Consider the following 27,022-nt stretch of genomic DNA (forward strand, 5'->3'; position numbering starts at 1 on the left):
CCAAGCTGGGTGCTCTTGCCAAGACAACAAACGGGCTCGGGTGCTCGGAAGTGATGAGCCAGAACCCATGAGCACCACCACGGCAAGCGCCGGGAAGAGGCTGGAAAGGGAGAGAAAAGCTGAAAGCACCATATGGAGAAACAAAAGAGAATCCCACAAGAGAGGAACAACGAAATCCCGTACCACAGGCACGGAAACGGTCTGATTTCTCTGTAACAGCCACATCCGAGACCAGCGCAGCTGAACCACTGCCCCAGCGACGGGGACGCAGCTCCTACCCTGTGAGCGGGTGGGGAAGGAAAGTCTCTTGCCTTACCGCATGTGGTCGAGCAATCTGAACCGGATAGGACATGGCGTGCGGAGGGTAGCGCGGCTCGGCGGCACGCCAGCTCTGCGTCACGGGCTGCGTAGATCCAGACATGTCGAAAGAGCAGGCGCGGCGGTCGCTGCTTCCAAATCACCGAGACAAAGGATTAGGAGGGCCGAGAGCTCCTCTTCATCATGTGTGTGCTTTCCACGTCACGCGACAACTGAAAGCAAACGGGAAAGCAGCAGGTTAAAACTCAGTCAACCACAGTCCCGTGAGAGAACCGATCACCAAAACCTGACTGCCCTCGCAATTCTCCAGCAGCCCCATTTTCCACTTGGCAAACACCACTGCCAAGTTTTTGCTGTGGATTACTCCTATCACAGGGAAGTCCAAATATAAGATTATCCCAAATCCATCCCAACTGACTCCCCCAGAAAGCCTTCCCCCAGCACCAGCAGGACCAGGCCTGCAAACCGCCAGCAATTTATTTGGGTCCTGTGGATCCATGTCTCCAAGTCCCCTGGAGATGGGTATTTTTTTTTTGAGGGCTGACTTAGTTCCCAAAAAACAAGCTGGAGTTTTGGCACGAGGTCTAAAGGCACCAGGTCCCTCCTCAGCCCATCTCTTTCCCTATCCGTGCTCTCACACACCCATAAATGCTTCTTTCAGCCCTCCTTTCCGAACCATTTTTGTTAGGTAAGCCCTGATCTACACGAGGAGGGCATCAACCTCCCCCGGCAGCCCTCTCCATCCACGGGGTACACTAAAACACAAGACTAAAGCACGTCACACGCCTCCAGTGCCACGTAAATATTAGATCAGCCTTTCTGATCAGGACCAAGAGCCAGAGAAGACACCATGGCTCTGAGGGTGTTTTCACAAACACCCCTGTCACCCACACGTTCGATGCTTCACCACGTGTTGCAATTCCTTTCACAGCTGTAAAAGTCGGGAAAACGAACGAAGTGGGAGATTTATAAGTTGCTGATTTTTATAGATACTGCACGTAGTTTGTTTGGAGAGGATTTTAAGCTTCCTGCTTTTTGCCTGCATTTCAACAAAAAAGTAACAAACATCTAAATGTTGCCCTTCATCGCTGCCAGTTTAAGAGGCATTAACCATTATTCTCATATTAATGGTTAATAAATTCCCACCGCTGCCTGAGCGCGGAGGATGCTTCAGGGACCAATCTTGGGCAGGAGAGCTGCATCTTCCCGACTCCTCCTCCCCAGGACCCCTTCTTCATCCCATGCAACGCTGAGCGCGCTCGCAGGCCTCCTCCGCAGCAGAGGTACACGTTACGTATAGATTTGTGCAAGGTTTTTGGCAGTATCAAAATCTTTCATCAACACATCGGGAGCAGCAGAGAAAGCTTCCAGCACCGTGAGCTCCCCGGCAGCATCTCCCCACGGTCTCTGTGCACGGGGAGCACAGCCAGCCCAAGCCGATGCAATTTCAACCAAAACAGCAGTTGGTGTGTACAAAAACCAAAAGGGGGTGGGAAAGGAAGAAAAAAAAAAAAAACCTAAAAAGAGGAAGTTTTTCTTTTTCTTTTTTTTTCCCCTCCTGTGAGACTACAGATCAGCCTGTGCTGATAAACCACTTGTTATCGGCTGCAGGCAGGCACAGGACCGCCTCGCTGGTTTGCCGGCATCCACGCACTGCTCACCGGCCAGAAATAAAATCAAACCAAGGCAACGGTCCCCGGCAGGCTGGGCACGACAAGCGGGGCAACAATGGCAGGAGGGAAGCAGCCTAAGGAGGAGGTCAAGTTTTACAAAAATAGTATTTTTCAGCAAATTCCCACTAAGCTAAGGATGACAGACATGCAGAGACATCTCCGTGCCCCTGCCAAGGCTCAGCTGAGCCTCTTCAGCAAAAGGTATTTTGCCAAGTTACATATGGGAATACGCACAGCGAGGTTTGGCTCTCAGGGCAGGGAGAGGAGGGACAACCAGGTCCCCTCCCGCGTTCGGCTCACTCCTGCACAGGAGCTGGGACTCCCGCCGGCCCTGCACCCACACATCCCTGCCGAGCCCCGGGGCACCTTACCTGCCGCCCTGGTCCCGGGAACAGCCCGACCCCCATCTCGGCTGGGAACAGCCTCCCCATGCAGGAGCTCGGCGTGCTCCACCCCCGGGGCAGGAAAGCCCCGCGCACGCGGGGGAATTCAGAGGCACCCAGAAGGCGGCCGGCGCGTATTTATACTTCCAGTATGACTACCCCACTTCCCCTCGCGCTTCCGACTGGATTTTAATCACCGATTCCCACCCAAAGCTGGGGGCCGTGCCGCGAGCACACGGTTCAACATCCGCTCCGCTCACCCTCCGGGGACACACCACCACCCCCCCAGCCCTCCTGCAGCCCACGTGGGCTTCTATAGGGGCAAACCCTCCCTGCAGCTGCCAAGCACGCCTGCGTGATGCTCTCAAGGGCTCCAAAAGCTCACTGGGATCTGCAGAAGTTTAAGGTACTTTCCTAATAACGGATTCAAACGTGGACATCTTGGCTTCCAGCCACCTAAGAGTTAATTAGCACATGTAAATATATATATGTACACACACTCCAAGTTGGGGGGGCCCAGAGCCCTTGGCAGCTTTCAGCAAGGCAACTGCTTCCCTGGAAGCTCAGCAGGTGGATCAGACCATGCCATGGCAGCTGTCTACAGTAAAAGAAACGGGATGATTTTTCTTTTTTTTTTTTTCTTTCCTTTTTTTTTTTTTTAAACTCTTCAGATCAGAAGTTCAGCTTTAAAACTCAGCACCAAGTGCAAAGCCACACGATGTCAAGCTTTAAAACAGTCTAAAAGCTTTTTGCTTCTGTCTGTGCAACCAGCAAAAAGGAACAAAAAAAAAAAAAGAAAGAATTAACTCTCTACTAGAGGGATACACACACACGGGGTGAAATTACAGGGGCCAACAAAACCGTCCTGCACCAAGGCACATGGCCAGCGAGCTGTGCTGTGCTGGTGGTGTGCACTAACCACGCGCAAGCAGGACCACAAAAGGTTTTTTTCCTTACCAAGGGCAGCAAATAGCACCTCTGCCTCAGCAAGAAGCCCTGGAAAGCCAAGAGTAAAAATGATGTGCTTGCAATCAGGCAAAGCGCTGCCCCTGCCTTTCCACCCCTGCAAACCACGGAGCAGCAGGTCACCAGCAAGATCTCAGCACAAGTCTAAGGCCCTGGATGCTCTCCACCGCAGCTGGACTGTGGGCTGGAGCCAAATGAGGTCACCAAAGCACTGGGGCAGCTCCACAGATGCCATCCCCTTAGATCCCATTTTTACGCTCCATGTGCAAAGAAAGGGGCTGCGGCAGCGGGCCCAGCCCAGCGCCGCTCCGGGCGGGAGGAGGGTCCATGTCCAGCCGGCAGCTGGGCTGCGGGTGCTCCCACTGGGGAGCAAAGCGGGAGCACATCATCTTGCTGGGGATGTACTGGTGCTGCTTCAGAGCTGGGTGCTGCTTGGCCAGCTATCCCCAGCAAAAGATACTCCTCATTAGCGACTCTTAATTAATTATCATTAAGAGAGGAACACAAACAATAGGAACAGATTAATGGAAATAAAAGAGAAATAGTGCAGCCAGGCTCTTTAAATCTTTAAGATCGAACTGTTTGGTTCCTACTTTTCTCAACTGATTTTGATGAGGAACAGACATTGTCTCACAGGAAAAGTATTTCCCCCCCGTTGGAGTCTCCATCAGAGGCTGTTTTATCCGCAGACCTGCGTTAGCCATTACAGCGCTAGGTACGAGGAGATTTACAGCCGCTGATTAGGAACAGAAGAAAGCCAGAGGTTACCCGCAAACCCAGCACCAGGGCTACCGCACGGACCTGTGGAGGAGGCCAGAGCCTGCGGAGGCTCCTGCACCCATTTATTTCCACCTGTCTGGGAGACTCCCGGGATCCTGCCCCATCACTGAAGCCTTCAAAAACTGCACCCTCCTCCCCCCTACCAACTCCACACAGCAAACCAGCACCACCCTGCTCCTCTATTTCTCCTCTTCATGTGCCATTTACTGTCTAAAACCATTTCCCCATCACCTGTTCTCCCTACTTTACACCATGAAAGCATTCTACAAGCCACTGCAAGTTGCTGCAGGCTTGCCTGCGCACAGAGGAGCTCTGCCTGCATGCCCGGCTGCCCGGGCGCCTGCCAGCTCCCAGCAGCGTACGCCAGCTCGGGCACAGCCCATGCTAACGGGGTGTACAGCACCGGGCCAAGCAGACTCCTGTCCAGCCCAAAAGATGGGCACAGACAAGCTCACGACGCCCCGCAGTCATATACAGGTTCACAATCAACACCACTTAGACACAGGGCTGTGCATTTCTGTGCCGGTCCTTCAGCCCCGCAAAAGCATACATAGATACAGCCAGGACCATGCAAAAACCCTACGGGTCTAAAATAAGGTTTTGCAATTAAATTGATTTGCAAAAAATTTAATTAACGTCATTCAACACATTTGTTGCTCTTCAAGTTAAAGCCAGCTCTCCCCATCAGCTCCGTACTCCTCAGGGAGAGCAGAATTCCCAGGTGAGTCCCTGGCTTGCCGCTGACACAATAGAAATGTGGGCGAGTTGCCGTAATTACCCCATGCCTTAGTTCATCTGTCTGAAAGGTGAGAAAAACAAGACACTCCCAGCTCACAGAAAATACCGGTTTATCCATCCTTATAAAGGTTTTAAAGATCCCAATGAAAATACACTGCTCAAGTTCAAAGCAAGGACATGCTGAAATAAGACTAACAGAATATTCTGTTTCTTAAGTCCAGAGTAATGTTACCCAACTTGTGGTCTACGGACCATGGATGGTCTACAGAAGACGTTAGGATGTAGCCCACAAAATGACTGCAAAAGACCTTATTAAAAGGCAGCAACTAGTACCACCATACTATGCAGACAAGGCAAATAAGTGAAACGCTGCTAGCACTCAGCAGGGCACATTTAATTGAAGAGTATTGACAACAAAGCTAATGTTTAATTACATTAAATGATACAAGTTTTTGGAAAAAACAACCAAGTCATCTTTACTCAAATGCTAAATACATGACAATTTTCCTCCTCAAACACAAAAAAAAAAAAGGTGTATATCCTCCAGTCAACTCATGTGTTTTGAAATAAAAGTTAAGGAGATCTTTGTTTATAATGCTTAATTAATACTGAGCTATAACATTCACCTCCAAGAGACCAACCAACCCATCACGCTTAAAAAACCCCAGCGCAGACTTGTGTGCGGCACAGCAGAAAAGCACATTGCCTGTCAGCAGCCGTCCCACGGCCGGTAACGGCACTGACACGCCATACAGCTCGAGATCAAAACCAGACCTGAAAAGCAGTTAGAGATTTACCCACACTTGCTTTAAAGGACTAGTGGAAGCAAAAATAATTAAGATGTGATGAAAATGGGTAGAGAGAGGTTCCTAAGAAATGCACCACAATGTAATGGTAATGGATTTGTCTAATCAATATGTGCATGAAATTTTCTTGGAAGACAGTTGACATTATACACAAATATTTGTATGTACTGTATCTATTAAGTCCTTTCAATAGGAAAGCAGGCCGTCTGCCATAAATTTAGGGCTCTATTCACAATAACAAAGACAACAATGTCAGTGTCTGCAGCCCGGGAATCCACAGTAGCATTCAATCACAGCAGGGTACAGAGGTTTTAAATTAAAATAGCAGCACAGGGTCAACAGGAAAGATCAGGCACATCCTGAGCTCCGTGGCATGGAGGAGAGATTATTTCAACCCCAGGGGTCAAGGCCTGTACCTGCATGTGATCTTAAAGCATTTTTCTCACTTTGGAAGAGTACAAAAGCAAAGCCAGGCTGGCAGCGTCCTGCACATCACGGCCAGACCCCGCGGTTCCTCACGTGCACCCCAAACAGCGGTACCCGAAACGCTCTTGGCCTGTTCCCCAGCTCGCTCTGAGGTCCGCCCGCCGACAGCAGCCCTCCTCCCTCTGCTCTTTTGGCCAGATGACTTTTGAACTAGATTAATTTCCTAGCCTGACTGATGGTGCGGATGCACAAGCAATTACAGCAGCAGATCTGGGGGAAGAAGGGGCCTTGCAGCACCATGACGGAGCTGCCCGGGGCAGGATGTTACCCTTGTAGGAAGGTACAACCAGTCCCTAAGGCCACGGAGGGGATGGCAGAAGCTCAGGAGCTGAAGTCTCTCGTCCTGGTTTGCTGCCTCCTTGCTGGAAACCTCTAGGTTGCATCAGCTCTCCCACCACAGCACGGCTCCCCGCAGAACTGGTTCTGATCCCCGATGAAAGGAGACTGCTCTGCCCCTGCTCCTATCACTGCCCAAAGCAGCAAAGCAGGATTTGTGACTTGTATTTCTCCTTTTCAATCTTTCCAAGCTATTTTGGGCACAGGACCCATGTTCAGCTCTGCCCCGAGATAACCTTTGCCAGCGTTTGTGTACAGATCTTGGCACCGCAGCTGCACGGAGCAAGGTCAGAGGGTTGGATTTTGCCAGCCCTGCTCCCGGTTGTGTTTCCCAAGGCAGGTTTACCAGACAGGCTGCTCTCGGCAGCGACACGACGCTGGCCTGATGCTTCTGGCAGAGGAAAGTACCTGCCGTGTACCGCAACTCCTGCCGCTAACAGCCCTCGTTCAGACCCCGACCCTGGGAGCAGATGAGACATCTCCACCACCTGCCCCAGCGCGGACACCCCTTGTCGCATGAGCACTTGCAACGGATCTCACATGCTGCAAGAACCTCCCAGCCCTCGGCGAAGAGGCTGCAAGTGACCTTGTGACGGCTCCCAGAGGGGCACCTATGTGCTTAAATGCACAAGACTGACCCATTTCTCTTTGCAGGAGTGCTCGGCTGTCAGTCCCCAGCTGCAGGGACGCCGTCTTATTAAAATGCACACGCTACACACCAAGCGCCAGCCTGGCCACGGCTCCAGCATCAGGTCAGCATCAGCATGGCTGGCCTGAGCCTTTGCTTTTCAAATCCTGCCATAACGTGCCTCTGTCCCTTTAGTTTCCCTACTCCTGTTGTTGGATTTTCCCCTTCTAATCAATTTAAAAAAAAAAAAAAAAACAAAACCAAACCTTAAGCATCTCCTGGTTTTTGCAGTTGAGACTGCAAAAGCACGCAGATGACCCACGGATCATCCGGACAGCGAGCTCGTCAGCAGGGATGCGATGGCAGAGTTGCTCCCGTTATGCAACGGCATCGCTGCTCCCGTGCCAGGACGCCCGCTGCCCTGCAAACCCATTCCCATGCTGCTCCGCCGGGAAGCGGAGAGAGCCGGCACGCACACAGTCACACGCAACCCACAGCTACCGACTGGCAGCTGCAGGCTAAATGCCCAAAAGGGACACTTCAAGTAATTAAAGATACTGACAAGGAACAGCGAAAAAGAAACCCACACTAAAAAAAAAAAAGGGGGGTGGGATTTGGATCCATGCACAGGCGACTCATGAAACAAAGGAGTTATTTTAAGTGTAGGCTGGAAATAGAAAACAAATTAGACCATGCAAGGCCTTTGTTGAAGATGATCTGCAAAGACAAATGGAAATGCCTGGAGAGGAAATTAAAAAAAAAAAAAAAAAAAAAACACCACACTAAACACAAAACCACCCGGGCACTGGGACTGCAAAGGGAAATAGGGCAGGGGACTGGAGGAGGAGAGGAAAGGAGTGAGAGTCAAATGCCAGAGCACAGATTAGGCAGCCAAAAAGGAGACAGATAAGAAAACCAGTGCAGGACAGCAAAAGCGAACCAGCAGAATTGACACTAAAACCCCAGGGATGGAAAAAATGCTGAAAATGCCCCATTTTCTGATGGAAGCCCAGCCCAAAGCTCCAGATACAGAAATGCATGAGTTGAAACTCAAAAGCACATCTGCTGCGGCAAGATGGACTGCGCAAAGGCACAAACCAAACCCTCCTCCTGTTCTACCCACAACCCTGCCTGGCAGCCTGAAATGCCGCAACGCTTGCCCCGTGCTGCCATGTCCACCCGGGATCCAGGGCAATTTTAACCGTGAGGCAAGTGCAGACAGTTCCAGGGCAAAGCTCCTTCTCTCCCCACTCCCAAACCCCCGTTCGCTCCCCGGTCCCCTCCCTGCACACACTGTATGACATCTTTTCCACCTCAGCTGCCCCCGTCTTGCATTAAACATGGGCTTAAATATTGTAACTGTTAAGCAGTACTAATCTCAGTTTAACAAACACATACAAGCAACTTTAAATCAAGAAAAAAAAATGCAATTCCTTGCCAACGTGCAATAATGATATAGTAACCGTACGACTATTTCAGCCATGCTCCCAAGTACATTAAACAGCACATTAACAACCATCGCTGTAACAACACATCACCACTACACCCATTCGCAGCTCCCAGGAGCTAACCTAAACCCCAGACTATCCAGATAAACAAGGCTTTTAAAATGCAAGGGAGATTACAAAGCACCTGCGAGATTTATTTATATATTTTGCACAGAACATGCTGCTCATTTGATTTTCAAACCCTTCAGTTCATATTGCTGCAGAGACAGGTCCTCTGATGTCTTGGGCACGTTCATAAAAGCTAGGGGAGTCATCTCCTCAAGATCCTTTTGTTGAACAAATTACTCAGCTCAGGAGTGACATTTTCGATTATTTACATCCTGAATAAAGAAGGGAAATTCATTTTCTGGAGTTCCTAAGATAAGTTCTTTGAGGCAGATTGTACTGCTAAACATTTTCTCCTTTCGCACGCTCCCAATTTCAAAGACGACAAAACATCTTCGCCTTCTAAATTATTCCTTTTCTTTCATGATCCTCTAATGATTCAGGAGTCTAAACTTCACACAAGGATCTTTGAAGAGCACGAACTGCCAGCATAAAAGCTGAACTATTGTGACAAACTGCACAATTTAATGCCTCCATAGGAAGACACGTGCAAAGGAACAAAATTACCCTAGGGAACCAAAACAAAGCCTGCAAATAAATTAAATGACCTGTAAACTAAGGTACTCAAAATATATGAGATGCTATGCAGCTGTGCCATAAAATATCACTAAAGAAGGGAGTCATTTGGGAGTCGAGCTGTTTTAAACTAACCCATTTTACTCCAGGTTTGCATTGCAGTCGCTATACTTACCCAGCACATCGCTGCACCTCAGACGCAGGATGGCAACTTAAGTAATGCTAACTCAATTGCTTGTGATCGTCTGTCAAATACCAGCTCTGAACCCTCCACTAGGCCTTTCTCCTAACATCCCCCAGGTAATTACTAGCAGATAGAGTCAATTTTCAGCCCAGGTTAATAACCAAATTCCAGCCATTTGTTCCTGCACATTGCTGCTGCTTTCATTTCTCCCCAGGAAAACCGATGAGAAGTTCAAGCTCGCTGGTGGCCCAGCAAAAGGAGCTGCTCATTAGTTCATAGCAGATCAGCTGGAGAGACGGGTCTAACGGTAGGAGCCATTAATTGGGTATGTTCTGCTTTCCTTGTCTAGGTAATTAATAGCTTCTAGACAGAAAGTCAAAGCCTCTCTAGAGGCACCAAAAAAAATTCAACATTTGCATACAACGTGTAGCACCTCGCAGAACGCTGGACAATTTGCAGCGAGGGAAGGGGGACAGGAGAACATCACCTCCACCTCCTGCATCCCCTTCTCAAATACCCCTGTACAGACCAACAGCCCACGTCAGCAAGAGCCCCGGCACGCAGCGAGTGCAATGCAAAGGGCTTCACTGCCCACTGCATCCGCAGGGGAGTCTTACCCTAAAAAGAAGGAGTCCTGCACAGCTCCAGCTCCCCCCAACTTCACCCGAAGGCAAACAGCACTTTGCAGGAGCCGAGCTTTGGGTTATGTTCTACAGACACGCGTACAAAGCAGATGGGGATTCCTGATGTGTTTAATAACTGAAGCCGCACAAGTGGGCAAACGGGATTTCAGTGCTTTCCTGCCAAGCTCAGTCCTGCTGACAACAAGCTGTCCAAAGCCGTCAGTCAGATCAGGAGTCCTGGCTTTCTGATCAGGACAGTTCTCAAACTGCAACCTGGTCGTACGCTTTGTAATTTGCCTTTCCTGGGCTTGGAGCAATGGTTTTCAGCCTGTCGTTTACAGGCTTCTGGGAGCCTGTGGACTAGTTTGAAGGAGTCCTTGAAAGGTGGCTGAAATTCATGCTACACAGATGAGACATATCGAAGGGTCTGCTCTTCCATGGGGAAGCAATGAGCACCAGCAAGACAGGGTTGGAAGCCTCTGGCCTCCCTACCCCGTCATACCACAGAGAGGGGAGAGTTTTGCCTCGTTTCCCAGCTCCCAGCAAAATGCCCAGTCCCTGGGCTATCAGTCCACCCTGTTTTGCAATTGCTGAACTCAAAGCTATTCATTAATAATAATTACTACCACTTTAAAAAAAACCTCAGCTGCCAACATCAAGCTATTCCTAAGATGACTCGCCAGCCCAATTCGCTGCTGCAGCTGTGCAGGCACAAGCAGGTACCTCCCGTCACCCTGCACCTACCTGCCCTGGGGCTGAGGTTTCAGATGGTTCCTCACCCTCCAACCCTTCAGCCACATAGCAGAAACAAAGGAAAACCAGGAGGGAAACGTCTGACGCAAAGCAATCCTCACCAGCTGGGAAGCACCTCTCATGGGCAAGCAGAAGCTCTAACACCGAGTCATTTAATTTGGACAAAAGTGGTCTGGACAAAAGCACTGGGGATGCTAGCAGAGGTAATAGCAGAGTCATAGTCCCAAGGTCAAATACTGCTTTTGTGGAGCTATAGAAACAAATTACAGCATAATCATCTTTCCAGAGTGCATCCGGGGTACTTAAGGATGTTTCCCAGCACCTTCACACATTGAGCTTATAACCTTGGTGAAGGCCTCAGATTTAAATTAAGATGAACTCTGATTACCCACAGCAAGAAAAGACATGGCATCTGACATTGTCCCTGCTAAGGAAATGAGTTTCCCTTGGTATCAAGTTGACGCAGGACAGCTTACACAGGGATAACTAAGAGGATTACGGTCCCCAAATTTCTACCACCTCTGCTTGGGCAGCTGAGCTACTCATGAAACAACTGCAGTTCACAGCCCTGGTATTTTAATGGGAGTAGCCAACGATGGTGGATTTCACCTAAAATAGCTGCGGTGCCCGTGAGGGCTCTGCACCGAGCCCTTCCCGCTGTCCCGTGGGAGCTCTACAAACCCCCCAGAGCCCACGCAGGGAACACGAATCCGACCAAGCCACCTTCCCCTGCTCCGCACACCCCACCCAACCTCTGCCACCGCGCACAGGTCAGTAGTGGTCCCGTGCAGCAGGTACGGTCTCCCAAAGGGTCGTACAAACACGGCTCCACTCGGATGCCACGACTTTGCAGACCCTCCTCTTGGAGGGAGCAAAAGCCTCCTGCCAAGCGCAGACCCTGCTCTCGCAGAGAAACTTGCTGCGGGAAGGTACTGGAAAACACGCTTCTCCCAGGGAGAAGACAGCACAGCAGTGAAGAGTTCAGGAAAAAAATAAAAAATGAAGCCAAGAGGCAATAACAACACTCCAGGTGTAAAGCAGTCGCGGCAGGGATTATTCCTCTGCGCAGCCGGTTAGCGTGTGCGTGTTCCTGGGGTTTGGTTGGGATGGGGGATTCCTCAATTTGTTCATCTTTTGAGCTGCAATTCCACAAAGATTCCCACCAGTGGGTACTGATTACAGCTCAGTAGGCACAAACATGCCACTTCAAACTGGAAACACAGCAAGTTTTGTATTTCCCTTGAAAATCCTATAGTAGACTAAGGGGTGAAGCTGCTTGTGGATATTTAATATCCCATTCTGTGGATATTAATGCAAAAGTATGATGTACTTTACAAACTTAAAAGGCATGTTTAAACAAGCAAACCCTGAGAAAAGGGGTAACTCTCCCATTTTTAAGTTGTACAGAAATTTTTAGAGATGAACATAACTACCCCCACTTTCCCCCCCACAAAGCTCTGTTGCATGCTTTACCCAGGAAATTCAGTCTGCTTCAATACAAAACACTTGACCACAATTTCAACCGATGCAAGAACTGCCCGCCCTGCAAAAGGAGCAATGTCATCCTCCCAACAGTTGGGAAACAGCGGGTTTCCTACGCAATCTCTGCCAGACTCTCCCAGCACCTCCAGAGCCTCCCAGCAGCAGCTCCACGCAGCTCATGGGTGCTGCCTTGCGGGACGGAGATGACCCCAGTGGAAGGTTGCTGACTGACTTCGGCAGGCAGGACAGGGAGCTCCTTAGTCCTCCTCCCACAACTCTGGTTTAAGGGGTGTGGAATGGCTTAATTATGCCCCTCAAGGCAGGAAGAAGTCACTTGTCTTTAAATACTCTGGCTTTTATTGACTTAACATGTTTTAACAAGGTCAAGGCTTGAATGGTAAACTCCTACCCAAAGGGGAATTCGCTGCTTCCCCCCCTTGCAATTCATCAGTGTCCACCACAGTTTAATTCTGAGCCCTGGGTTAAAGTTATGAACTTTCCAGACAAAGAAAAATCAAGAAAAAAATATTTAAGCTGTCAGAAAGGGTAAATAAACCTTCACTTTCTTCGCCGTACCTCAGTGTCCCAGAGAAGCACCCACACACATCCCCTCGGAGGGGGCTGCAGGCAGGGCAGCAGGGGAACCGGCAGGACAGTGGGGTACCTTTGCCTCCCACTGCCTCCCGCCCAGCACAGGGGCGAGCTCCGGGAAACCCCCAGTTTAAATCCCCTGCAGTCTCGGCAGTGAAAACAGCTGCAGAACAGCTGGCTGGGAACCAAACAACGGGGCACAGGCCACCGGAGCCAGGCCCTTCTCCTACGGCATGGCTGGTTACCAATTAGTAGGAAATGTCCAGAAACAAACAAATAAATATTGCAGGCAGGTGCTAGAGGTAAGCAAATGAATGCTGAATTGTTTGACAACATGGAAAGAGAAATATAAATTGCAGCCTTCCCTGAAATCACTTCCTGGCTCTCCCAGCCCTCAGCCCCAGCCCAAAAAAGGTTTCCCAGTTTTGTTTTTACATCAGCCACCAACAGGACAAGACCGTTCCCACGTCCCGTGAATCCCCACGTGCTCATTTACATCGTCGGCCTTGCCACAACATAACCAAGTCTTACGAGCTCAGACTCCCAAGGAAAAGCACATCATTACCTCTTTGAACGTACGCCAATAACCAAGGCAGATCATTTAACCACGTACAGCAGAAAGTCACTTGCTAGGCAGGAGCGGGGACAGATTAAAAGCTGGCACATTAAACCAACAGCCCTTCCTTGCCAAACTTCACCTGCTTCTTATGGCCCAGTGAGAAAGGCAGAGCATTAGGGACGGGACAACCTGCACTTGAGAGGTTTTGTTCACTTGAGCATCCCTCAGCAGTAGTTACTGACCTGAGCAAAAGTGGCATCAATCAGACATAAATCCGACATAAAGCAGCTTTAATTTCTCCATGCAGGAGTTTGTACCGGTTTGACTGAATTTGCTTTTAAATCAGGTCCGCTTAAACTGGAGCAGGTTTTCTGCTGCGATTCAGATATCCCATTACACAGCTCATCCCAGCAGCCAGCTCTGTACAGCTCGAGCAAATGGAAGGTTGAGCAGTTCACGGAAAAAATGCTTCTATACACTGACAAAGAAGGCAGATTTAAAAAAAAAAAGTCCCCTCTAATTTTGTATGCAGAATTTACCTTTAGATTTTGGTACTCGGTTAAATAAAAGTAAAGCCAGGTTGGATGGGGCTTTGAGCAACATGATCTAATGGAGTACCCCTGCCCGTGGCAGGGGGGTTGGAACTAGATGATCTTTAAGGTCCCTTCCAAGCCAAACCATTCTATGATTCTATGACAACCCACGAAGACAACACACTTCTAGACACAAAGCAGGATGCAGAGCTTAGCCTGCACCTCTTCTCTTTTGGGACAACCTTCCCCCTCTCCCCACCTCCACCCCAGCCTCTTCAACTAAATTTGTATTTGGCATCATTTGCCTCCAAGCAAACCGTCCTCCTCCCTTTATGATTTTTAGCTCCCTCAGCACAGATCCGACAGGGCCGCAGAGGGAAGCGCAGGACCCCACCTGCTCTAGCAGGAAGCCAAGTCAGCTGGGATCTGTGTTAATAGTCGCCGGCATTACCGGGGCTCTGCTCTGCATCAGCAAAAAGCTCTGTCAAAGCTGCTCCCAAGGACAGCGTCCGCAGTCTCCGGGCAGAAGCAAGAGCATCGCTTGCCGGTTCCCAGGATCTGGGCTCTATTCTCAGGCAAGCGCAAGCCAGACTCATTCCTCGTCGGGAGCAGGGAGAGACCATGTTAGCGGGGTGCTCGGTACCAAGTGATGACAGGTTACGCAGACCAGTAATGCCAAAGCAAACGGGGTCCGTCCCAGCAGACAGGAGATGCGCAAGGTAAACGCACCACCAGATCAGCCCCGTGGCTCGCTTTAAGGGAGCGGATTGTGCTGCTGTGCCTTACAACGCACCTAGAATAATCTGTAACAAGGTACTTAAAACTTCAACACACGTAAGGCTTCAAATATAATTTCTGTCAACCTAATAGGCATTACAGGTCCACAGTGTATTTTATTAGCTAGATGCTAATGGAGCTACATTACATCAGGTCACATTTTAGAAGTTACAAATAGTTTATAAAGGCTTAATCAATCATTAAATAGGTGTTTTAATAAATGGCTAAATCAATCGTTATAAGCCATAGCTCCAAGTGAGCTATCAGACTATATAATAATCTGCAATATCTCCAGCTGAGGTTCTCATATCTACCTGTAAGACATCATCATGTTACAGACCTGAAGAACAGAACATGCTATCTATTATTTCTTAACTATTTGTATGTAGACTTTAATGTAAATATAGGCCATACATGGTCACACTTCACATAGGTGATGTTAAAAATACAGATGAACCACTGCAGAGCACTAAAAAGCGGTCCTTTGGGATGGCACTGGAGAATATTTAATAAAGTCAAAAGCTGCAGGCTAATTTCCCCTGAGAGTTCCCATTTAGAGCCTGTCGCAGTGAGAATCCATCACAGACAGCACTGATTCACCCACACCAGAGAGAAAAAAAACCCAACTCTTCTTCCTTCCCCTCTGCCAGCCACCAGGACATCACCTTCGGTAAATGAAGGAAGCGTCTCTTCCAGCGTGCTGCCTACAGCACAACACTTCCCAGCTGCTGCGAGCGCGGCTGGTGACCCTCACTCGCTCCGCAGGCTGCAAACCCGAGCGTTAGCAGCGATTTCCAGGGGACTGTGAACGTCCCACCGCAGCTGAGCGTTCAGAGAGGAGAGAGGGCATCTGTCTGCTCGGATACTGCTCAGCTTGGAGGAAGCTCCTGAGCAGCCTGAGGTTGTTATCCAGCGCCAGTCGCCCCCCCGGCTCGGTTGGGACTTCAGGAATTGCACAACCCAGGTCTGACTTGCAATGAGAATCCGAGGGTTTGCTCCACTGACCCAAAGAGGAGCTGACGCTTGGGAGTGGCAATTCCCGTCCTTGCTCTTTGGTTGTAGACACGAGCAGCCTGTGCTCTCTCACCTCCAAGGGGGGATTTCTGAAAGCAGACAGGCGAGGTGACAGAATGAGCCTCACATCTTTAGACGGAGCTCTTAACACTAAGATATTTAATGTAGCATTTCTCAGGCGATGGGGAAAGAAAAAACAAACAAACAAAAAGCAATCAATTGCACTCCCCAGCAAGGAGAGACCGGATGGCTCACCTGAGCTCAACCTGGGGCTGCTACGTGTCTGGGAGGGACGGGAGGAGAAAGGGCCAGCTGAGCAGGAAGGGAAATATCTCTTCAACTCCAACAAGACAAGCTCCCTGCCAAGAAACACACCGCCAGCTCCTCATTTGCTTTACTGAGAGAAGTTAGAAACACTAAGTGCAGAGGTACACAGCTGGAGCAGATGTTTTTAATTCTTCACTGCTCACAAGCAGCAGCTCTTCCCCTCCTGCTCACCCACCTGCCCTCTCTGCTGGCATCCAGTGCTGGGAGCGTGACGCCGAGGGACGGAGCAGAGCCCTTCCCCAGTGCCGTCCCTCGAAGCTCCCACCCCAGCCTGTCTCATAAACCGCCCTGGGATGGGTTGCGATCAAGCTCTTCCGCTCGCTCCTCCTTGTCATTTGTGCCAGGTAACCTTTGTAAATACTTCTAAGCACTCCCGAAAGGCAAGCCAGGCTGCAACAGATGCAGGGAAGTCTGATTAACGCGTAGACTGATGCATTAATAACCCACCTCCTGCAGCACCGCTGTTCTCTTTGGCACACCAGCCTAAAGGTTAGTTATCAGGAGATATTCAGATTTCAAAGTAAAATCGCTAAACTTCAAACCATTTTAAAAGTCTGTATCACACCCATGCGTGCGATGGGGAGAAGGGAAAGGCATCCTGTCCGCTGGTTTAAAAAGATGATTTCAGGTCACTGTCCCTTATGCAACGAGAGCTACTCAGCTAGGATAAGATCAGCCACTAAGCAGGATTACAAATTTATCTTCCCTTTGTAGTGATCTTCCACTAATAATCGTATCACGGAAAATAATATAGAAAATATTTTAAGAATTGCACTTTGAGTCACTAGCAAGGCACGAAATGCTCGCACAGCAAAAGGCAAAATCTTTCCTTTTAACCGCAAGGGTGCTGCGAACCACCGAGGGGGAGCACAGATGCAGAAAACAAAACACCACGACCCTGGTGTCACCAGCAGCACGGGAAAACCCAGACAGTGCTGAGACGCTGCAAATCAAACCAGCGGGGCTTAGTTCAGAGAGAAGATGCGAAGCATCACCAGCTGACTCACCCCGAGAAACCGGGATTTGATGCGCTCCACTTCCGACGGTACTTCTCTGTACCTGTAACTTACATCTGGGCAGCGCTCTCCCGCCCCAGGACTGTAAAAATCGATACAGACACAGTCTAAGACATCCAACCCCTTCAGAGGATTAAGGGCAATTTTTATATTCTAGCTCCCAGCCCCAGTCAGACGCTCCCTTGGGCCAGCGCTGCCTTCGCTTGGCGTAGAGCAGAGGCAGCTCCAGGAGCTAAGCTGGCAGAAAACTTCCCTACACCTCCCGGTGCAGGTACAAAACTTTAAACCAACATTAAACTTGAAAATAAACTTTCAGAGACCACAACTGAAATCCATAAGCCTCTACGCCTAGACCCAAGGCTAGTGGTTTTGAGGCTGGATCAGAAGTATTTTCCAAAATTGTGCTGGAAATTAAAACCTATATATGCAAATAACACAATTTAAGGATGCAGACCTCCCAGTTTCCCATCACCATTTGCACAAAGACTTCAATCTCATCCCACTAATCACTGCACCAGGCAACAGTGGGCTACTCCATCAATGACATCACTGGCAGATTTGATTACAGTGCTGATTACATCATCACCCACAAGAGATTATGCAGCTTTCCAAAAGGCACCAGCAGCTTCTAAATAGCTTAGATAGAGGAAGCCATGAAGGATATATATATTTAAGAAATCTCACGCTGTTAATTTAATACAAGGACTTTCAACACTATCTTTTGGAAATATCGGCACATGGACAAAGTATTTTCACATGCCGCTGCTACATTAGTGAGCCAGCACATGCTTATGAGAATATTTTGGTTCCTGGAAAAGTCACACACAAACTCACTGGGAGCGAAGGACCCTGCAACAAGGCGGCCAAGACTGAGACTTTGCACGAACGAAACCAAGAATGTCCTCGCTGGTCGCAGGGGAATGGGCAACCCGAGATTTGCCAAGTGCACAATAAGGAATGTGTGCGCTGAACCATCTCTCCCCAGGATGGGAACAATACTTAGAAAAGCCTATTTAAATGACACCCAGCAGAAGATAACAAAGTTTAATAACAGGAACTCAAATGAGAACCAAGCACCCATTACAGAATCTGGCACTATGCGGCTGGGAACGTGAGGAGGACAGTGTTTTGCTGTCCCCGTGCCACACACCAGCGTTAGATCTGTCACGGGTAGCTGCTTCTTGCTCTGCCTCCCCTCCTCTGCGTGGACTATTTGCAGCAACAGCTTTAGAGCAACCATCAAGCAGATGCTTAAAAAAATGCAGAATGACGTTCAAACGACATCTATCCATAAATCAGCCCAAACCACAAACATCTGAAGAAGATTTTCACTTAATCCAATTTACTGTAATCTCTCTCTTTAGTTAAAATGACAGAAATGTCAAAATGGGACTTTACTCCTCTGTCAAAGCATCTCATGGTGAAAAGGAAAATAAGCAGGCTCTCGCACGCAGCACCACTTATTAGGTTAGAAATGTCAAAACTGTACTTTGATTCTCACTATTAGCAGTCACATCCACATGCTGTGCCCTTCTGTTTCACTTCATTTCCCCCAAAAGCGAGCACAGAGCATATGCCTGACGCCAAGCAGCATCTATGCAAAAATGCAAGTTACCCACTTTTTGTTTCTGATGACCCTGCGTTCATCTCCGTTTGAGGGCACGCAGACCCTCCTACGGTCTCTCTTATATCACATATAAGCAGTCTTATTTACCATCAAAGGTCTCAGGAAAACTGCCTTCTACTGATTCCAAAAAATAAAACAACCATCTAAGCCTTCTCAACAGACCAACCTTAAATTGCTTTCCCTCATCTCTCCACGTTAATTAGCAAACGGGATAATTGACTCTCTGCCCGGGAGTTAAGCACGTGTGTGTCCATATATGTATTTCCGTGTGCAAGTGTGTGTATCTTTTTCCCCCAACGGTCACAAAAATTAAGACATTATCCAAGAGTCCAGGAAAGTGAAAGAAAAATCCTACTGTCAGGAGCGGGGTCTTCATGCATTATTTAACGAGAACTCTGTTGGCAAAACTGGTGTTGTTTTTATATAAAAGCTAATAGAAATTGTACCTCCAGGTGTCAAAACACTGATGGTAATTCCTGCTGCCTCAGACATCTTGATGTTTCAATTTTAGCAGTATGAGGAGCCTGCAGGGAATCCGAGAGGGTAAAGTGCTTGTACTCAAAGAGAAGCAGAGAGAAGGAGAGCCTTTTTATTTCTTTATAAAGGGCTCAAGGGAACAGTTCTACTCACTGGAATTATCAGATCTGGTTCTCTTGCTCCTTCCCTTCCTTGAAAGAGGAAAGAGCAAGATAGGCTAACAAGGAGCGATTGTATCATGTCGACAGGAAAAAAAAAAAAAAAAAAATCAACGAGGCTGCTAAGGAGAAGCACAAAGACAAAAGTGAACAGAAGATATCACTGAGGTGCAGCAGCACAAGAGCAGCTGCAATTAACAGGATGCCTAAATGATTTCCACAGACTGGACAAGCTGCGATGGAACAGCAATTTTAGTTTTTTGGGTTTTTTTTTAAGTTTGTGCCTAAAAGCACAGCAGCACGTCAGACCCCCCTCAAGTCCCCTCCCTTACTAACTTCCAACTGCACTTCGTCTTTACCCTTGGTGCCAGGAAAGGTCAGAGCTGTATCTCTACCTGCACAAGACCAAAGCCAACATGGGGAAGCTTCAGGCTGCTGACACTGATGCACCTCGGGTACTCGTTTATCTATAGAAGAGCTACCTGCTAGCTTTCTTTTTAAAAAAGACTATTAGTTCTCCGTATCAGCAAATGGAAGCATCTCCCAGACTTTCCTCCTAGATCTTTACTGTCCTTGGAAAGCACTGCAGATGCTGGCTGATCTGCAAGTCTTGGTGTTTGTCCTCTGCTCAGAAACCTCTAAGGTCACAGATGACATCTCAGCTGCCTCCTCCCGTCCTTTTCCCACTTCTTAACCTTTTCACAGTTTTCTCCTAGATCCATTTTGTACAACCCATGGTGGAAGCAGCTGCCCACCTCTGAACCCGCCGCTCACAGATGAGGGATGGCTGCGTACAGCACCCTGCAGCACAAGGACACCGGGGGAATGAACCTGTAAAAGCAAACCCCCCAGCGCAGCGCTTGCTGCCAAGGGCTTTACAAAGGTATTTAAAAAAGAAAGAGCGACTCTCCATCTCTCTTTGCTATCCTATCCGCACGCCTTCTGCCACCCACAACTCCTCTTCTTCTGACACAGCAAATATTTGATTTCTGGACTACAGCACAAATTCACTGATGACTTACACCGCTTTGGGCCAACTCTGAGGACGGGATCACGCAGAACGGACTCAGCCCGTTGCACCTCCCCAGAGCAACGATGGGGCAGTGAGACAATAAAAGCTAGAGGTGCATAAAGCGTCATCTTCCTGACCACCCCTGCAAGGCACAGCAAGCTCTGGCCAAATCAGAGCCATGGCAAAGGCACGAGGCAGTAAGCACGCCCTTACAAAATTTCAGTTATTAATTTATTATGGCACCTGTGAAATAGTTGTTTCAGGCCAATGCTCCACCTTAAAACCACACAGTCCAGGCCACCATCCCCAAGCACCCCAGCAGAGGCTGTGAGGAGGAGGGCAGATCCACACAGCCTCCAAAATCCATCCTCCTGGGCTGCAGCTTCTAGGAGAGCCCCAAGGACCAACTCATGGTCCGGGCACTCCTGTTTCCGTATCACTTCCACCACAGTGGAAAGCGAAATTGGGATGGCAGGGCGGGACAGACAAGAAGAAAACAATAGCTCAGGAATTTGCAAGCAGCTCGGCATGGCGTTCAAGGGAAAAAAAAAAACACACAACTTCTCCAGGCAGCCACTCGGCCAGGGACACAAAGATCTTGGAGAGATCCTTCATTGGGTCATGAACTTTTGCAACCCCGTTGCAAAAACAGCACTGAGGAAATTCCCAAGGAAAAGTAAATGGATGCAAGAGCGAGCTGAGCCGAGGAGTGCCAGAACTGCTGCCAACCACATTTCACCTAAGCACATGCCCAGTCCTTCGCACGCACGCTCCTTCCACCCAGCAGCCCACCGAGCAGCACAACCACCCTGCGGAAACGCATCCGACGCATCCCAGGTCCTGCCTGGCACTTGCCGCCCTGGAGCATCGCGGGGACCGGGCAGGGACCAGGGCGCTCCCCTGCCACCCGGACCTGCATCCTGCAAGGCTTTCCCAGAGAGCTGTACCAGGCCCCCTCCGCACTCACAAGTCCTGCTCAGGCATCACTTACAGCTCACTAATATTTTCAGGGACTGGCGGTCATCACTCCCATCCGCCCCAAGAGAGACATTTGTTGCCTTCTTGCTCCTCCAGCCATGTCTCACAGCGCGTGGTATAAACTTTAAGAGGCAATGACCTCATCGGAGCTGGGAAGAGGGAGGCGGGGGAATTGGCTACTTGCCACCTTCTCATTTTTCACATAAAAAAATAATTTATGAGAGAAAGCCCGTTTTACTCATCTAAAAAAAAAAAAAATCCCATTAGAAGCAGCAGGCCTGCCTTGGAGTGCATCACTTGTACAGCAGCTCCTGGAGCAGCACCTACCTGGGGTGGTGCAGAGTGGGACCCCCAGCACCCTCTGTACCCCCTGCTCCAAGGCATAGCCCCCCAGCACCCCCAGACACCCCACTGCTCCACCGACTTCCCAGGAAACATTAGGCTACGGCATCTCCTCTTGTTTTCATTAAGGCTGAGTTCCCCTGTAAGCGCAGGAAGGGCCTTCCAACTCTCTCTAATTTGTAACTCCTCCAAAAGGGCAATTAAATAGGCAAACCGTAGCTGGCGACGGGGATTTCGGTTCAGCTCTCTGGGATCAGGCCATCAGACAGGGCTCTGCGGTGAGCAGTAACTGCAAGGCAATGTCATTAATTTTGCCCAGACATGTATCGCACCCTATTTCTGAACGCACATACAGCATGTGTGCGGCACTCTCTAGACGCAGGATACACGAATCCTGCATACTCACACATTTTATATACTCGTATTACTTATGTTATAGATTCACACATACATTACTCATAGCTCTTAAGAACAGAACATACAGTTCATCTTGGCATGAATCCCAGAGGAAGGAAAGGAAAAAAAAAAAAGCCTTGCAGTAACAAATCTAACTCGCATGAGTCCAACAGCATCTGTGGTAGGAGTTACAGCAGTATTATGGATCATTAAATTATTGAATTATTTTGTATAACACACCCATGTGTCTCTGATAACACCAGTCAAGCCTGCCAAGGGACATTCAAGGGACATTTTCCGACTTGAAGCGTGCCACCACTCTGCCAAGTTTTTGCCCATAACTGCTGAACACATGCAGCAACTGTGGGAAACTGTGGAAAAAGCAGTTTATTTCTGCAGCATGCGCTTGACAACCCCTCACGTACATCAGTTCCACGGAGGCACCCCTGTATTTCAAGTTAGGGCCCAAATGTGTTCACATGGGACTGTAACTGTCCCTAAGTAGTGCAGGATCTCTGAAGTTAAGTGTGCTAGCCAACACCGCACTCCACTCTCTAGAGCAGACTGGCACAGCAGTAGGGATATTTAATCTGTACACGCCATACCACAATGGCAAAAAGTCAGATTAGCACAGACTGAGAATGTAACTCCCTAGTAGGACACTGTGCAATGAAGGAAAACGTTAAAAACCAAAAAAAAAAAATTCACAGTGAGCTGCAGCTTCTATACGCCTTCGTAACCTCTACTGCAGCATATCAAAGCATTCCTCTTCATATCCCCTCCAAAACCGGGCTGCGTCCACTCTTAGGAGCTTTACACCCAATGTCAGAAATTTAAAAAGTCACAGTCGTAACATTATTCTTTTTTACTGAAGGAGAAATGAGCACAATGAAGCGAGGCACAGCTCACCCCCCCGGCACCGACGCTGCCCCGACTCTCGCGTCCCACCCGCGGCATCCCCCTCCTCAGCTGCGGCTTTCCAGCAGCAGCAGCAAAAGCACAATCCCGCAATCTCTCCCTGGCAAGGGATTCCCACCGCACCAGAAGCATCCTCCCCAGGACTACAGGACCACGACCCTTAGAATCAGCAAAACCACCCGACCTCAAAGTTTTGCGAGCGGAGTTTACCAGCAATAACTCCCTTTATGCGACAGCCAGCACAAAAACAGCAGCTGCAAACTCCCACTGGCCTGACCGAAGTCAAAACACACCACGCACTGCTTTTCAGGCAAACCCAAATTACAGCATCATCTGCTGACTGTTCCTGGGACGAACAAACCCACATTAATTACAGGCTAAACTTTGCAATTCACCTCTCAAAAGCACAAAACATCAGCAAAACTGCTTTGATCACACCGACAAATCCCTCTCCAGCTGACAGAGCAACGCGTGAGACCAAGACGTTCAGCAAAAAAACTTTTTCTCCCTTTTTTCCTTGTTGAATCCCTCCCCCAAAAAATACACGCTCCAAGCCAACGAGGGCTGGAAGGATAAAATCACCTCGGAAAGCAGCAGGGGCTTGCAAAACCTCGCACTTCACCTCCGTCGGCAAACGGCTGGCCACCTCCGGGCAACCGCAGAAATGTATTCTCAGCCTCCAGCACTAAACACTGTTTCTGTGTCGCCAGGCCAAGTCCCAGTTTTTCAAAGCAATTTCTTTCTGCTGTGGCCTAGTTTAGCTCTCCAGACAAAACGCCACCAAAACAAAAGCAGCCCAGCCAGCCCGGGGAGGGAAGTGGGGGGTACTTACCTAGCAGCATCCCCGCATCACCTCCACTACCTCCTGCATCTTTAGCAGCCACCCTCTCAACTTCAAAATAAATAAATAAAGAGAGGCCACACAGCCTTAAAACCAAGCTGGAAATGAAATGGAAAGCCTGTAATTATTTCTCAATGCTCCTGCCAGTCTCAGCCTATAAACACAGTGGATTACATAAGTCCACCCCTCCTGTTTTGAAGCCAAAAGTATGAGCTTTTCCTCCAGCTCTGGCAGCAAGTAATAATTCCTCGTCGGCATGGCAACGCTGGCTGGCTTCCAGCAGACAATGGGCGAGTTGAAATACTGCTACGGCCTTTTTATAGCTTAGCTCTGAAAAACCTCTAAAATATTAGCTATCTGATGGCTAACCCAACTCGACAACCTCTCCTCGTTTAACCGTTTCCTTCCTGCGCCGCCGCCCCCAAGTGCGGTCCAGGGCCGCCGGGCGGTCGTGCAGGGGATGCTCCTCTTCCCGGGAACAGCGCATGGGGACCGTTTCCCGTTGAATGGATTTGTTGACTTCTCACCGGCACAGCATCTGCAGTAACTGCCACAGACTCAGCGCGATGTTGGGTTTTTCCGGTTTTATTTCAGTCTGTTACTCAGCAGGTAAGTTTGCTCTGCCGCGTTCGCTCCAGCAAGCTGCGCGCAAGGTTCTCCTCTCAGCTAGCCTACCTCAAGAGAAAACAGACAGCAAAATAACACTTCTGTATGCAGTTTTGTCATCGCCCTCCCGTGTGAGCAGTGATGAGGCTCGGGGGGCTCCGTGCGTGATTTGCAGAGCTGCAGGGAAGCGAGACGCTTTACAAATCCTCTCTCAGCAAGTCCTGGGAGAACTCATCCGTCTGTTCAGGACAGCATTGCGGAGATGTCCTGGAGAACCAACTGCGCTCCAGACTCCCTGTGCCAGCATAGGGCAACCTGCTCATACACAGTTCGGGCTTATTCTGCAGCTGAATGAGTTAAAAGCACTAACACGCTCCAGCGAGGCTGAGGACCAGCAGCAAAACTCAAATCAGAGGAGGAGACGACACTCAAGACATCATTCAAGTCAACGGTGTAGTGAAGACTGCTGAAGTTAAGGAGCCTCGTGATCTGAGTTTCAACCAAATCCTACCAAAATGAGCAGCTAACACAAACACGCAGCAGCTCCCAAGATCATGTGAAGTTAATATTTACCCTTAATACACACACAAAGCTGCCAAGGATGACCCCACTATCTCCACACCCTGGCACAGACCCTGACCACCTGAAGGCCAGCAGGTCCATCACACCAGCCTCATTTACACCTCCGAGCAGGAGCTCAGCGAGTGCCACTGCCATGTGCTGGCTCACTGCAGCTCTGAGTAAAACTCACCCCGAGGGCTGGGAGATCCTCTGCAATTTGCTGAATTTTGCAAGTTAGCAAATAAGCAAAGAAAACAATAGAAATTAAAGAGAACATTAAAAAATAGCAGAGCCAAGGCCACCACAAAAATACAGTTAGCTCCCTTCTCAACGCTCGAAATAGTGTTGCCAGCGTTCACGATCAGGCTCCAAGTCTGGCAACGGCTCTGGGAAACCCGAAGGCTCCTGCTCTGCATTGGTGACTGGTGACTCTCCATGGCCAGCCCTTCGCACACAGGCGGCCCGCTGCCCCCGTGATCTCAAGAAAAGGCTTGAATGCACGACCCATGGGAGTCTTTAACACTCGAAAACCAGAAGGCAAACAAAAAAAGAACATTTCTTTCTAAATCTCATTAAGTCGGAGAGCATGATTATGATTTTTTAATGTGCAAAGGTGATAACATTGCTTGGAGCTCTAGTTCAATTAATTATTTTATGGGGATAAACATACTAGGAGACACTAAATGCAAACCATAAAGGTTCCTTGGTACCTGGCAGGCTCGCAGCTGCTCAGCCTTTGCTACAAGGCTGCACTTCCTAATGCCACACAAGAGCCTAATTCTCACAGCAGCTATCCGAAAGAGTCAAGCAATCGTCTTAGCACAAACCAGGATGCAGCTAACCCTGGCAGATGCCGGTTCTCATGGCAAAGCATCTGAGATGGCCAAAAGTAGCAGTTGTTGCCTCCGATAACTAAATGCACATTGTGCTACCGCAGAGCCAGGTAAAGCCACGCACGGGGGAGAAAATCGGAACTGGCACAGAGCATCTGCAAGAGTCCCGCGGGCTGAGAATGGGCTGAAGTTAAGAGACATCACCTTAAATTTCTTAATGCTATTTTTTCCAGATGAGAACTCAGGGGCACATGCCTGGAACACCTGCATTTTCTAGGGGAAAATAATAATTTATTTTTTATTTTTAATGGCCAATTTTCTGGGTTCCACCCCAGTAAGTAACAGGCGAACAAGTCAGAGAACTGAAACCTAGGAACTTGTGTAGGGACGGGATCTAGCCCTGCTCTGCTGACCGCTGCTGGCACATGGCTACTTTTCATACTCTGCTACTCCAGTCAAACCTCAGCGGGTCTCGGGGATACCTCCCTGAGCAGTCTCCTCTCCCATGCCCCACAACCTCCTTCCCAACTGGCTATTACCAAGAAGACATCTAAGAACATGGCTACAAAATACCTTCCCCCCAACCTGTAAAGAAAAAAAAGAAAGTAGTTGGGAAAAACAAAGCTGATGTTTCCTCCTGGGTGTACTGCACCATGTGCATGTGCCTGCAAAGACGCGGCACCTTCAAAGCGGGCATCAGGAGCCACAGGAAAGAGAAAATAACAAAGAGCTAAAACCTCTGCAGAAACCTTGCTACCCTTACACAGACCAACCTCCCTTCCCCGGGCAAGGAACATCCCCGCCACGACCCCAGACATGCAGATGTGTGATCCAAGATGGGGAATAACAAGTTACAACTACAAAGCCCCGCTGAAACTTTAAAATGGCATCACACTACACATGCTCTTCCAGCTTAAATCCTTAATTAAAGAGACTATTCTTTACAGTGCTGGAGCCACTCCAACTCCCATTGTTAAATTTAAAATAAAACCCTGCAACCCCACAGCATCTGTAAGACATTAAAACATTCAATACTGACTTCTTTATTCAGCTTTAAGACATCATTTAATAATTTTTCCTCTCAAACCCCAAATCTAAGGATTTAAAGAAAATAACCAATAGCACCTCTTACAGGATGCAATAATATCCTTGACCTTTAACAATTCAAAAC

The 27,022-nt window shown here is 48.9% G+C and overlaps 1 protein-coding gene across 1 annotated transcript in view; it reads right to left on the bottom strand.

The window, feature by feature from the left end:
* Positions 1-27,022, bottom strand: part of NCOR2 (nuclear receptor corepressor 2) — a 255,241-nt gene that overhangs the window by 179,181 nt on the left and 49,038 nt on the right. Inside the window, exon 2 of the mRNA XM_075167842.1 lies at positions 317-530. Coding sequence (XP_075023943.1) covers positions 317-421 — 105 coding nt within the window. The 5' untranslated portion in view covers positions 422-530. The remainder of the gene's footprint in view (positions 1-316; positions 531-27,022) is intronic.

This window comes from Calonectris borealis, chromosome 18 (assembly GCF_964195595.1).
Source record: "Calonectris borealis chromosome 18, bCalBor7.hap1.2, whole genome shotgun sequence".
NCBI lineage: Eukaryota > Metazoa > Chordata > Aves > Procellariiformes > Procellariidae > Calonectris > Calonectris borealis.